General features: G+C 49.6%; 1 protein-coding gene across 4 annotated transcripts in view; it reads left to right on the forward strand.

Annotated features, from left to right (window-relative positions):
* Runx2 (RUNX family transcription factor 2) overlaps nucleotides 1-12,489 on the forward strand; it is a 319,119-nt gene extending 306,630 nt beyond the window's left edge. For all 4 annotated transcript variants that reach the window (XM_060369678.1, XM_060369677.1, XM_060369674.1 and 1 more), the window contains one exon: nucleotides 10,936-12,489. In XM_060369678.1, coding sequence (XP_060225661.1) covers nucleotides 10,936-11,537 — 602 coding nt within the window. In that variant the 3' untranslated portion in view covers nucleotides 11,538-12,489. The remainder of the gene's footprint in view (nucleotides 1-10,935) is intronic.
* The last annotated feature ends 2,309 nt before the right edge of the window (nucleotides 12,490-14,798 follow it).

Here is a 14,798-nt window from a genome sequence, read left to right on the forward strand (position 1 = left end):
GGGTAGAGGTTGTGGGGTACAGAGGGGACACGCTGCTCTTTTGCTCTTTGTCATCGGGACTTGTCCTCCTTCTACTCCTTGTCTTCATGTTCTCAGGATGAATAGGCAGAGTAGGGGATAGCCTTCAGTGCCACATGTGAGCAGCAGCGTGTGTCCCTGATCTGGGACGTGTCACTGTGAGCCTGGGGGATGATGTGGCATTTGCGGGCAGGCAGCACCTGTTGAGGGACACAGCTGCAGCCAGGACAGCGGGCATTCTTAGCTGCTGCCTCATGGCCACCCCAAGCAGCTGCCTGGGCACTTTCCCATGTTCCCAGTGTGACCTGAATGATGCTGACACCCAGGAGCCTCGCATAGGAGGGAGCTACCTACCGCATCCTGGGCTCCTAGAACTAAGGCTCTGGTGCATCCCCAGACTTTCATCTCCCGGCGTATCTGACTGATCATTAGGAGACAACTTGGTTCTCTGTTTCGGCTCAGGCATCACGCTTGCACTGCATTAAGGAGGAAACAGTAATGATGGTGAAACGGAAGCCTGAGGATCTGAGATCCACCCCTGGCATCCTCATGGTGGAAAATGGAACTAAAATTAATCTTCTGACTGCTACGTGTGTGTGGTGGCACATGCCCCTCCCACACCAAATAAATAATAATCAAATACATTTATTTTTTAAATACAAGGTTTTTTTTTTTTTTCTGGAGAGGAAAAAAGCAGTAGAGTGTTAAAATTAAAAAGAAATAAAGTGAAAACAGACTAAGAAAGCATCTGAAGACTTTCTGAAGACCTAGCTCACAGTACTTTTTCTAAATAACCCAAGATACCAGGAAGAGCCACAGGAATCACGAAATAGTGAGGACAGTGCTTACTCCCATGCGATGTCTTTAATCTATGGACCTTAAAGAAGTTAACAAGTTTCCAATAATTAAATCCTGTCCTATGCCATACCCACAGAAAAGAGTGGGGTGTGTATGTGTGTGTGTGTGTGTGTGTGTGTGTGTATCTGTGTGGGTACACATGCATTTGTCCTTTTGTGGAGTCCAAAGAATGGCCTCCAGTCTCGTCCTCAGGAACACAGTCCAACTCTTTTGAGATAGGATCTCTCATTAGTCCAGAGCCCATCAATTAGGCTAGACTAGCTGGCCATCCAGCCTCTGGATCTTTGCTTTCCCAGCAGAGAGATTCCAAGTCTCCAAGCCTAGCTTTCCATGTGGCTACTGAGGATTGAACTTAGGTCATCCTGCTTGTGAGGTAAGCATTCTACCCACTGAGCCATCTCTTCAGCCACAATTTCTGCTGCTTTCAGAGGATACCACGGACCCAGGAACATCCTCCCCCTCTAAACTCCTGGGGGCAATTACCAACATCATGAACATGAACAGGTCATGGCTGGTCTCAGCTGGCAAGGGCTGACCAGCCCTAGAGGTCATCAGGCTCGCATTGGTCTGCATGCTTCCCTAGACTTGAGGATGATGCTGTGAGTTTTCAGTCAGTGTGGGTCTGAGGAAGGCACCCTCTTCCTCCTACGATCTCTTCCTGTCACCCCCTTCTCCACTGTACAGATGCAATGGAAATTTCAATAAAATCAGACACAGGAGCTTAAATTTGAAAGGAGGTGAAGTATACACAGTGATCTTCCTGTAGGTATGTGGGATATTAACACCCCAGTGGCATCTGGGGACAGTGTAGAGGCAGAATCAAGGAGGGAGGCGGCCTTCTGGCTTTTCATGTGTGGTTACTCAGCAGGCTTTTGCTGGTGCTCCCAGGATGGAGGGCAGCAGGGAACCACATTGAGTCTTTCCACGTGTCACAAGAACATCACGTTGACTCACGGCCAGATCTGGAGGAAAATTCGCAGAAGTCAGGAAATTCCCAGTAGATGGTCTCATTTTACCCTCTGCTAACCCTGCGGAGAAAGCATAGGTAGGTCAGACAGCAGGCCATTTCTAAAAAGAAAAGAAAAAAAAAAATCAAAGTGCATGTGGCTGTTGCTGCTGCATGCCTGAGGCAGGCCTGGCTGAAGTCACAGAATCGGCCTCAGCCCTGGTGACCCGGGGGCAGCCAGGCCTCGTCTGTTTCTTCATTCTGCATTTGTACCTTTTTTGCAGAAGTTTCCCTCCCCCTTTCCTTGGCTTTGACTCCACACAAGGACCAGCATCTTTCCTTTTGAGCAGCACTAGATGGCCCAAGGCTTCTCCTTCCAATGGACGAGGCCAAATTTAGAGTCAGGGCTGCTCATTTGAGCTGTGTATATAATCGAGCCTGGCACAGAAAGTTATCATTAGAAGAATGGCATGGAAGTACAAGAAAGGGGGAGGCCAGACCCAAATTAGAAAAGACAACCTGAAGAAGAGACATGGAGGCGAGGCCCGGAAGTATGGCTTTAGAAGGAGCTTTGGTAGGAGAAAGCCCTGGTTAAGAAAAATGCCTTCCTGGGGTTCTTAAGGAAGCTAGTGTGGGCAGTGTCATCTCTCAGGACTGTGCCAGGTCTTGGGAATAGGCTCTGCTCTGGGGCTGTTTGCAGCATGGGGGAAAAGGCATATCCAATTGGCATTCATGTGCCAAGCGTCTCATCTTGTTGCCCAAGTCTTACCTTTGCTCCACCCCCGCCTCCCGACTTTCTGAGAATCCTTATGCAAAACTGTGCAGTTCTGGGCTTTAGAGAGCATCACCTCCCCACATCTCCAGATGGAGAGCCTCACTGTTCGTCACCCAAAATGTGGGGAAGAGGTTGGCAGGGGCCATCACAGAGCTTATTCGGGTGCTTGTCTTGGCAGTGCTGGTCAACGGCCACGTGTATGGACACCTGTCACCCTTGGCATCCTTGGAGGTCCTTGGGGTTTGCCGTGTGAAGGCGGGGCTTCGGGGAAGGCCACTAACCCTGTGTGGTCAGGCGCAGAGCTATCCAGTCCACCCAACTGTCCTGGCTGCCGTCCTCGCCTGTTGACTCAGGCCAGGGCTGGCACAGGGGGCTTCCGGTTGTTCCCCAGCGGCTCGCCAGACTGTCTCTCCTACCAACATTCCCAGTGGTGTCCTGGCTCCTTGTGACCCCGGGTTCTAATATTCTTGAGCTCCTTCAGACTACCCAGCTGGCTGCTCTCCGGCCTGCCTGGCCTTGTTAAAAGCGAAATGCCGTCTTTTACAGCCTGTTCTTTCCGTCAAGTTCACTGGGCAGCCTGCCTTTTTACAAGGCAGATGGCCCCTTGGATGATCTCTTGCCTTGGTGGGCAGGGAGCCTGAGCTTCTGCAGGGTCCTCAGGACCTAGCTTTGGAATTGTTTCTTTCTTTCTTTCTTTTTTTTTTTTTTTATCATATTTTAGAAAATGAAGTTCAAAGGTGACAGGCACTCTGGGAGGAAGGATTAACTGGGCTGATTTGGGAGCTCTTCAACCCTGGAAACAGGGCTGAAAAACATAATCTATTTTGAACATTCTCTTCCTGAGCCAAGGTCTGTTGTGGGTATAGAAATAGCTCCTGTGCTCTATGGCCTTTCTTTCTCCATAGGAAAGAAAAGTTTATGGCAAGTGACATAAAGGTTGTGTAAAATCTGTGTCCCCCACCAAAAGCTATTCCGTCTAGCCATGTGGAGACTCTGTCCATATGGGTGTGTTCACAAACACACGGAGATATCTTCCACACACTGAATGTACCAGCTATGTTAAGAGGTGGCAGAGTAGCCCTGTCCAAATGTGTAGAAATGCTTGGCTTGAGTCTTAAAAAAAAAAAAAAAAGTGCCATAAAAACCAAGCTGCCTTTTATTGCATGGTGTTGTAGAAAAGACCATGGTGGCTTAACCTGGACCAGGGAAGAGGCCAACACTCACAGTACTGTTCTGTAGGGTGGCTGTACTATTCCCCCTCCCCCCCAAATTCAGTCTATTTCTAGAAAAATAGTTGCTTCAAATATGGGAGGAAGCCCAGGTCTGCTCTTTCAGTCTTCTGTCAGAGTATCTTTGGTGCTCACTGGAAGGTCAGGAATTCCTTTGCATTTCATCTTTCTGCCTCCAGCCGCCAGTTGGCAGCCAGGAGGAATCTTGAAGAAGCAAATTATACCTCTCATGTGCCTACTTAAACTCCATGGTGGCTTCCCCTGCCTGCTTAAAGTTGGCATCTCTTAGTGTAATATGCAACTCTCTTGGCCTTCTGTTTCTGTTAACGTGTGTGAGAGAGAGAGAGCATGTGCGAGCATGTGCCTTACATGTTTATGAATATCTCTATTCTGTATATGGGTACATGTGAGGGTCAGAGATTGATGTCATGTGTCTTCCTTGATTGCTCTTCATTTTAGTTTTTGAGACAGGGCCTCTCTCTGAGCCCGGATTTTATGAACTGGGACAGACTAACTGGACTACAAGCCCCAGGGGTCTGCCTGTTTCCCTACCCGCTGTTGCTGGGACTGTAAGAATGTCACTATGCCCAGATTTTAATGTGGGTTTGAGGCATCTGAACACAGGCCCTCATGCTTGCTAACCAAGAACTTCACCAACTGAGCTTTCTTCCTCATCTTTCTGTTTATGGGAACTCCCTGCCCTCTGCCCTCTGCCCTCTGCCCTCTGCCCTCTGCCCTCTGCCCTCTGCCCTCTTCTATCTGGAGTAACCTTGGGATGTGAACACTACAGGGACCAGACGATGCATAAGATAAGGACAGAAAACAGACAGGGCAGGAGTAGAGATGGCCCTCGCCAGCAGGGCAGCCAGAAGAGGTTTTTGCAGGTGATCTGGAGCAAAGACTCAGGGAGTAAAGAAGGTATGATCCGCGTAGACACCCGAATGAGGAACATCCTAGGCAGAGAGGGCAGCAAGTGCCAACGCCGTGAGACAGGAACATGCTAGGAGCTTGGCTGACAGCCGTGGGTGTCTGGTCTGGTACACATTTGGGGCCCATGCTGGTGGGAATGATGCCCAAGGAAGCATCAACTCAGCTGTGAAATGCTTGCATTGCAACCGTCTTGGTTAGGAAGAGGGCAGCCGGGGATGGAGGGTGGGGGTGGGGATGGAGGATGGGGGTGGGCTCGGAAACCGCCATTTTCTTCCCACCCGCATCCATACAGTCTCAGCAGAAGCTTACAGCGCCCTCCTATCCCCATCCTGCTGGCTCAGGCACGCCTTCGGAGCAGTTAGGGGCCGGGGTTAAGTAAGCAGTTCCATCCTTGGGGACCTGCTGGGGAGCTTCTCCCACACTGTATCCATAGCAACCACAGCAGCAGGTTATCCTCTGATCCGTCTATGGGCCAATACAGAAATGCACACATAGTTATGTTCTCCGACGCTGGGGCAAAACAGCGAGGTCTCAAGTTCCCCCTGCCTTGTCCCCAGCGCCCCCGTTTTGTGGCCATGACTGCAGTGTGTCCCACGTGAGCCCACCATTGTTCTCGCTCTTAAGTGCCCAGTTCAGCGACGCTGAATACCTTCATGTCACTGCGCAGCCACCACCACTTTCTTCTTTCCCCAGCTGAAGCTCCGTGCTTTTTAAACAGTGTCTCTCCACCTCCCCAGCACTGGGCAATGGCCACGGCCCTTTCTGTCTCTGCACACTTGTCTGTTCCAGGAGCCCCCTCTAAGGGAGCCGGACAGTATTTGTGCAATGACTTCCGTGACTGCGTTATTTGACTTAGTGCCATGTTCTCCAGGCATGGCCATGTTGTAGAAGGTATCTGCTTGTCTTCCTTTTCAGAGCACGATAGTAGTCTTTGGTTTGTGAATACCACAGTGGACCTGTGTGTTGCTCCTTTGCGTGTTGGGAATAATGTTGCTGGTACCTTAAGCACAGACTCCTGTTACTTCCGTGTCTTTCCTTCCTTGAAGGAACCCTGAGCAAGAGTCCTTTGCAGCCACACTCTAGCTGTATGACTGCCTTCATTAATTCAGTGGCTGATCGGGAGCCTGACTCCTTAGCCCATGAGATTGGAAAGCTGGGCAGCCTACACAGACATCCATCCACACTCACAATGTTTTCAGGTTGACTCCTTGGCAACATCGCCAGGAACGGAGACCACAGATTTCCCACATGCTCAGCCTTTGGGCCCTTCGGCAGCGTGGTTGAGTGTATAGAACATGGCAAATGCTGATGGGAGAGGCAGAGGATGTGTTACCTGTGGCCCTGGCCACCTCTGTGAAGGCCTGGCTCTGTGGGTTGTCCCACAGAGCCTTTGCCTCAGTAGCCTCAGCTAGCCCACCTCATCTGCAGCTGCTTTGGTGAGGCAGTTAGTTAAACAGCATTTGAACTGGAAAGAGATGCACATTGAAACTCAGACGCACGCACGCGCGCGCCCGCGCACACACACACGCACGCACGCACGCACGCACGCACGCACGCACGCACGTGCCCATTACAGATGTTTCTATATCATGCCTCCGAAGCGCCTGCCCTTTGCATGGAGTAGCCTTTCTAGACATCAACTAGCTGCTCTGGGTCAGACTTCAGGGTAACTCACTTCGCTGAGCCTGAGTTTCCTCAGTGGTGCAAAATTTATGTCAGAATCCATGCCAAGTTGGGCACGAAGATTAGCGGGGTGAGTGTGCGATTCTGTACTTAGTAAGAACTCAGCGAACGCAAGCTACTGAGTGTGGCCCGTGTCACCTTAGGACCTGTAGACTGTCTCACGCCTGCTTCGGAACCCTTCCGTCCTCTCCTGATGAGGTGTCCAGGCCCTGCTCTCCTGCTGAGCCGTGCTCCTGGGAGATGTCTGCTGAGAACTCAGGATGGAACTGAGTCAGAAGTCTGTATAGACCTGACTCACCAGGTCTTGAAACCAGAAGATAGCCCTGTGGGGCTCATGACGTTCCTGGAAAAGAAAAGAAGTGAATATTATTGGGCTGAGTTCATCAGACGGTCTTCCGCCCTCCCTTTAGTGTGTCTGCTGTTCTGAAGGGAGCGGGCAGCCATCCAGCCGAGTGAGCCATCAAAGGCCGAGGCGCAGATGCAGCGCTGGGAGTCTCTGCGTCCTCAGACACCTCACCCTCTTCCCACAGACCTGCTCTCCTGCAGGCCCCGGGCTAGAGAGTTTCCCCGCCCTCCAGGCCCCTGGGAAAATGTTTCCAAAGGGCTGCCTCTGCTGAGGTGTGTCAGAACTGAGCCTTGCTGGAGGCCTGGGTGTGTCTGGGAAAAGGCCACCCAGGCTCCAGAGAACAAGAAAGGGAAAGTTCCCAGTCTGGAGCCTTGAACTGCGGCCATTTCTCTGATCCTTTCCCCCTCACTCGCCTTGTCATAGCCCAATCAGACCTCTCCTCTCCATAATCCAGCTGTCTCCCCAGAGCCACCCTGGAGCAAAACCCTCTCCTGTGTTGTGATTCCTCATCCATGGCTGTAATGGTTACAAGGTAACCTAACCCACCTGTCCCCATTTTACCCAATGCCTGCCACTATTGGATCAGCAAGTTTTTTCTCTCTCTCTCTCTTTCTCTCTCACACACACTCACAGGAGAGAACCAGAGAGTGAGTGAGAACCAGAGAGTGAGAACACATTCTAAAAGTCCTCAAGGCACTATCACCCTTATCATTATTTTCACCTCATGGTCAAAGCAAACTAATTGAGCCATTGAGCCAGGTCCATGATGCCAGGAAGGAGGAACTGAATACAATATTTCTCTACTTTAGTCTGTTTGTGCATGGCTAACTGGGCTTCAACCAGCTATCTGTAAGAGAGAACTGGAAAGGCAGTCTTTATTCTGAGTGGCTGTGTTAGTGGCTGTATTTTTATGGCTGTGACAAAACACCAGAGAAAGGGCAACTTAAAGAAGGAAAGGTTGCTTTTGATTCCTGGTTTTCAGGGATACAGTGTATCATGGTGGAGGAGGCATGATTGTAGGAGCCTGAGGTCCCTGGTCATATTCAACCCACAGTCAGGGTGCAGGGAGAAACAGAATTGTGCTGCTCAGATCACTCTCTCCTCTTTCATTCAGTCTAGGACCCCAGCCGATAGCACAATGCCACCCACATCCAAAGCGGCTTCTTCCCTCTTGAGTTCAGCCTAACAGGAAACACCCTCACAGGCATGCCCAGCGGTATGCCAAATCTTAAGTGATTCCAAATCTGGTCAAGTTGACAGTACCTAGTAACCATCATGGTGATCATGGTTAGGCTCAAATGGAGCAGGGAGGAGAGTATACTGATGGCAATTGGCAGTTCATTCTGTGTGCCACATCCCTCTCCTGAGCCACACGGCACCTTGCGCTTCCTCTCTCTAACTTGCTATGTAGCCAAGGATGAGTGTGAGCTTCTGATCCTCCTGAAAGTGGAATTATAGCCAGGCACCACTACATCTGCTCTGTGTGGTGCTGGGGATTGAACCTGGGGCGTCGTGAACGCCAGGCGGGTACTCTGTGAACTGAGCTCCACTGCCAGGCCTCAAGGAGCCAGGGCTACTGCATCCAAGGCTTTGCTGGGTTTGGGAATAATAGCCCAGAGATGTCAGCCACACTACCTTCATGACTGTCTTCTCCTTCGGGCTTGCTTCTCTACCTCTGATAGTGTGGCATCTACCAACACATTCTATGCCTTATGTGCATCTGTTTGGTCCATAGGCTTGCTGTTCAAAGTGTGGTCCCTCAATCGGCAGAATCCACAGCACCCAAAAAATGCGGTATTTAAGGATTTCTTCCTTGGGGAGAAAAAAAATTCCACTTTTTCCTTATGAGGATCCCCAACAAGAGAGCCGGGGTGAAAAGTTACTTACAGGCTTGTGGGTGACACTCAAAGAGCCATTCGAGAAAGCCTCACGCAGCCAGAACGGTGGCTTCCCCACAGACACACAGATGGAGTCCTTCCCCTTCGTGCAACTTCCCATTAGTGTAATTCCATGGGCTAACTATTCTGGCATATGTGGAGCCCATGAGGCATCTTGGGTTATTTTCTGTTGCTGTGATGAACGCCATGGCTGGAAGCGATTTGGGGAGGAGAGGGTTTATTTCATCTTTCAGTTCTTAGTTTATTAAGAAAGAAAGGCAGGGCAGGAACCCAAGGCAGGAATCAGAAGGCAGGAGCTGATGCAGAAGCCATGGAGGATTGCTCCTTCCTGGCTTGCTTTGCCCGGCTTGCTCAGTTTGCTTTCTTGAAGAACCCAGGACCACCTGCCCACGGTGTGTAAGGAACATCGCTCATGGTGGGCTGCCTCCTGTTGGATATTAACCAAGTAAATGTCCCACAGACTTGCCTACAGGCCAGTCTGATAGAGAGGCTGTTCCTCAGTTGAGGCTCTCTCTTCCCAGGTGACTCCAGCTTGTCTCAAGATGAAACAAACAAACGAACAAAACCCTGACAAGCACAGGAGGCCAAATGCAATTATGGTGGGATTACATACAAATGGCTGAGAGGTACAGTAGGGAGCGGCCACAATCTTAGGTGAGGGTCCAGTGGCTTTTTCCCTCCCCTCCTCTGTGAGAGCACTGACAGCCAAGAAGTCCCATCCCTACAAGAGCCAAAGCATCTTTGATGATAGTAGTTGTTTTGCCTTCCACAGTTCAGGGGCCCAGGTGCCACCCTTGACCAAGTTAATTCTAATTGGCTCTTTAACAGGGGAATGCCACAGACAACATTCAAGTTTGAAACTGCTTCTCTAGGCCATTCTGTATGGTATATTTCACTTTGATTATCACAGAGGTCTCTTGTCTGCTCCAAGAATTGGAAATGCAAAGCTAATATCTCTCCCAAGAAAGTCAGTATAAACAGTTTGCAAAGCTCCTCTTTCATCATTTTCAACCCAACAGCAATTATGGGCTAGGCACACACGTGATTCTTGTTTTGCACAAGGTGACCCCAGAAGTCGGAGGGAAATTGAGGTGGGGTTGAGGAGAGGCAGTTCAAGACCAAAGCAGAATGTGCCCAGGACTTCCTCTGGTCTCTGAAGAGAGCTAAAAGGCTGTTAGCTGAGGAATGAATTCTCATCTGTCTCTGGTCAGGAATGATTCCCAACTCTGGGTAGCTGAGCATCTGGGGCCCACGAGCAATGTAAGGAGCTTATTGGATGCTGAAGTCAGATGTGGGATACGGCCTTCACCATATGTCTAAACATGACTGCACTGAGGGCCAGCCAACTGTGGGACAGAGCCGTCTGCTGGGGAGAACAGGGAGCTTCCTTCCTGGCAGTGATGAAGCATGCTCTCTTGGTCACTCTCACTACATACCCTCCTTGGGTGACCACAGAGGGACCCCAGCACATTCTACCTTTGTAGAACTCAGGATAACTAAACAATGGGGCTGAAGACACAGGGGGCATAGAAACCAGGAGCAAAATACTGGCAGGGATTGGAGGAGGGGCCTCAGACACCTGACTTCAGTGACACTCTGGACCCACTGTAGAGTGATAGCACAACATTCACTCACAGGTGAGGCTGCTCCCTGAGGCAGCCGAGGCACGCCATCTGCCTGGATGTGGGCCCTTTGATGGGAGGTTGTTAGCCTTGCTTTCATCCCTTGTCCCACTTCCTACCTGAGGGTTCAAAGACTCGGGGAAGAGGGCTAACACAGGGAGAGGTATGTGCATGGCTGTGGCACACGTCACTGCCATGAGCTGCAGACTGAATAGCATATTAGTCCTCAGGGGACATTGGAAGTCCTTATAGCGATGGTGAAATGAAGCCAAGTCCCCAAGGAAGAAGGACAGAGCTTCCTAGAGATCCACAGCATCTTCTGTCCCAGCAAGGATCATCATAAACTCTTTCAGTGTTGTATCGAGACCCCAGTGTTGCTTGCAAGTATGTGTGTGTGTGTGTTCCTATATTTAATACAGTCCTGAGACACTGGGCTGGGCTCCCTCACTGCCTACTTCCTTCTCGAGACACTGCCTGCTTCACAGTCCATTCCTCCTTGCTGGATGTTCCTCTGAGTGGTAGGAAATACAGGTCCACATATTTTGCTCATTTCCTTAGCACCTAACGCGCAGTGGGTCACAGAGATGACAGGGATGCCCAAGTGACCTTTTCCCTCTGCTTATTTGACAGATTCAGAACCCAGCACCTTGGACTCCCAGTCTTCTACCACTCTGTTCCTGTCCTCAGAGGAGCCGGGCCCCTCTACGGCAGCGCCGCCATCTCCATCTTCCTCCTGTGAGCCCCAGGCCTTCTCCCCGAGCCCCACCATGCTGCCCTCTCTCCTGCCGCCTCTGTCCACGGCCTCTACAGCCCCAGGCCCCTGCATCCCTCGGCGTACTGGGCTCTACACCATCGTCACCTCCTCCCCAGAGGCTGTGTCCCACCTTGTTGACTGGCTGCCCAGCTGCCCCTCATCCACCTCTCTTGGTATCCAAGGCAAGGATCGTGAGCAGCCGCACCCTGTGTTGGCCCCAACTCCAGCTTCAGAGAGGGGTCACAGTCAGCACCCAGGCTCTGCTAGGGATGATCATGCCGAGGATCCTAGAACCTCCCCACCCCCCTGTGCCCCTCCAGCCACTGCCACCACCTTGGAGGCCAATGTTGGGGACATTCTGGTGGAGCTTCGGACAATGAATGGCCACCTGGACATCATAGCAAAGGCCCTCACTAAACTGGCCTCTTCTTTGGTACCCCAGTCCCAGCCTGTGCCTGAAGCGCCAGATGCCAATTAAGGGAGTCTTGGGTCTCCCAAAACTAAGGGATGCTGAGGGTATCACACAACCCACTCCCCTGACTCCACCTCTGCTGGAGACAAGCAAAACCCCGTGGAAGAGCCAGTTATTCAGCTAGGTTTGCTTATAGAATGGGTGCCCTTGGCCTGTCACTCAAAGGATGGCGTTTCTCATGCTGGCTCCTCAGGCTGATATGCTAGAGCCGCTCTGTACTCCCTTTCACCTTCAAATGCCCTTCTCTTATTTTTAAACTCCTGGTGGGTCGTGGCAGGTCCTGGGACAAGGTGATTAGAGAGGCAAGGTCCCCCTCCCATCCTCACCCCCAAGACCTCTGAGCCCAGAGAAAGGAGGCAAGAGGAGACTCTGTCTTCAAAATCACCCTCTGGGTAACTTCTGGCATTCTTTCTTGAGGTGCTAATGGCTACTTCGCCTCCAGCAGACTCTAGAGGACTTTACACATCTCTATCTCTTTCTCTTTTTTTTTTTTACAGTATCTTTAAAATTTTTTTATTTTTCTCATTCAACGAGTTTGGAAAATAGAGGAGGGGTGGAAAGGAAGTAGCAGAAAAACTGCCGGCGTTATTTAAGTCTTTCTTCTGAATAAGAAAGTATCTCGTGCTGTTAATAAAGTGAGTGTTTATACTCTCTGAGCTCTGCCTTTCGGATTCCTCACCTCCTCTTTACACTCTCTTCTTTCAGGTCATCATGGCCACTCACCCTCCTTTACTCCTGAAATTGTTGACTGTTTTCAATACTTGGGATGAAAAAAAGCAGCTGAAGGTTCTCATGAGTCTTAAAACTCTCAGTTCTCCCGAAATCTAATAAATCCATTGTTTCCCCTCTGAACTGTAGTGGAAACCTAATGACAGACAGTAGCCAGGGAGTGGGGAAGCCAGCATCTCCCCCCCCAACCTCTCTGCTTTTTAGGTGCCTGCTGCTTTCCCTAGCTGGGACAACCCAAACTATCTCCAGATGTTGCCAGTGTTCTCTGATTGAGGTCCACTGACCTAGGCAGAGGGTCATAAATTTGGAAAAGCCCCTGTTCTCCTGAGGGGAACCCATGTTCCCAAATGGGGGCTGGACTCTTCCCCACCTCCCTTATTGAATTAGAACACAAAGACTGTCAGACCACTTGGCAGAAGTCAATTACCCAGTTCCCTTTCCCCCAGAAGAAACCAAGGGCCTGAACCCACATCACACTGCCACCGAGCATTTTCAGGGTTCACAACTGCTGGACCTGTTCAATTACCCCAGTTTCTAGTACTTCTCATGTGGAGACCTGGTGAAAACTCAGATCGGATTTTACGGCTCTGGAGTGGCGTCACTGACTTGTACTTCTAATCAGCTCCAAGGAGGACAGTTAGAGTTTGTCCAAGAAACACTTGGAGTTGCAAGTGAATTATGAGGGGTTGTCTGTTTTGGGATTCCAGCCAGTTACAGTTGCCATTGTTCCCCCAGGAGCTTGAACTTGAGTCTGTCCTCAACAGCTGCCTGGAGTCTAACATCTAGCTAAAAGTTTCTGATAGCTGTTTGAAGGATCTCTCTCTCTCTCTCTTCTCTTTTCTTCTACTGTGTGTGTTCTAACTATCTACTTCTAAAGAGCTTTCAGTGAAGTTCATTCCACTTCAGCACATTTACAGAGTCTCCAGGAACACAAACATAATTGAGGTCCCATCCTTCAGGGGCTCCCACACGAAGGGATTATCAGATTTCCAGGGTGTGGGGACGATAAGTATTCACAGGAAGGCCAGGCTTCTTGTGGGTTGACTTTGGCTAACTTAAGACCTCTGATTTGTTTGTTTGTGTCAAGTGAAGCTGTCATCTGCTCTGAAGAATCAGACTCAAAGGTGAAGGGGTGTGGCAGTCCAGAAGTACTACCCAAACACCTGATTAAAGCCTCCATACAATAACAATAGGAGGCCATGTTAGAGAAGGGAGTCCTCTACGCAAATCTCAGATACTATGCCTCTATCTCTAAGGTACTCAGCTTCTTCCCTTTGTTGTTATTATGTATATATATATATATATATAGAGAGAGAGAGAGAGAGTGAGAGAGAGAGAGAGAGAGAGATAATCTCATCTATTCTAGGCTTTCTTTGAACTCACCATGTAGCAATGGTTGACCTTGAACTTCTGACCCTCTTGACCCTATCTTTGCACACTGAGTTTATGTAATGAAGGACATCAAATCCAGGAACTCCCGTATGCTAATTAAGCACTCTACCAACTGAACCACAGTGCATCCATTGTTTATTTCATTTTATTTCACCTCATTTTTAAGGAAGAGATCCTGTACTCCCAAAGGGCAATCTTTTTGTATGTCTGCCCTTCAAGTGAAGAAAAGCATTCTGCAGCATCCACAGAAGCATCAGGCTTTCCTCTTTTGTTCCTTTGAACATTGTTTAGTTCCAGCTTTAACTGTCTTCCTTTGCATTAGATAAAAACCAAACAGAAAATGAAATCTCTCAAGAACAAAGATGCTGGTATCTACTCCTAGGCACAGAGTCAATGGCTGGACCTGTGGTCAGAGCTACGGTTAGATGGTGTGCTAATAAGGAGCTCACTCAGTCCTAGCTTTGGCATTGACTTTGCAAATGTTGTGCATGTTACAAATCCTATGTAGGTACAATTCCCCTGACTTGTGGCCACAGTACATGGCTCCTCTCTAAACAACAACAAGAACTCCTGAAAAAAAAAAACAAAACTGATGGAATCCTTTTCTTTTTAAACAGAAAATTTGGTGAAATTTTCACTAGGGCTTTCGATTTTAACATTTAGTGTGAGCTATTTGTGTGCCAACCACCCCTAGAGCTGTCAGCCCTCTCCACATGGAGATTGTGTGGAGAGTTGTATGGGGCAGTAAGCCAACAGGTGGTTCCTGAGTCTTCTTGAGGAGCAGCTGGGAGGATTTCAAGGTCCTGGAGCTGACAGCTGTGGTGTCTGGTGGGAGTCTAGTCCTCACGTCTGAGGTGCTGCCTTTCGTATGAGGTAGAATGCCTATAATCCCAGCACTGGGGAAGTGGAGGCAGGAAGATGAGGAATTCATGGGCATGTTTGGCTATGTTGGATTCAAGGCTGATTTTTCATCCTCGATACCCTGTCATAAACAAAAAAAAAAAAAAAAAAAAAAGTAAACAGATAAGAAATATAGCTTCTTTGCTCTGTCATCCAGAAGTGGAAAGGCAGAAAGACCTTGCTAGGTCATCTCTTCCCTCTTTGAAGGGCACCATTCCATTAATGAAAGTAGAATTCTAGCTAGAT

Source organism: Meriones unguiculatus, chromosome 16 (genome assembly GCF_030254825.1).
Source record: "Meriones unguiculatus strain TT.TT164.6M chromosome 16, Bangor_MerUng_6.1, whole genome shotgun sequence".
Classification (NCBI taxonomy): Eukaryota; Metazoa; Chordata; class Mammalia; order Rodentia; family Muridae; genus Meriones; species Meriones unguiculatus.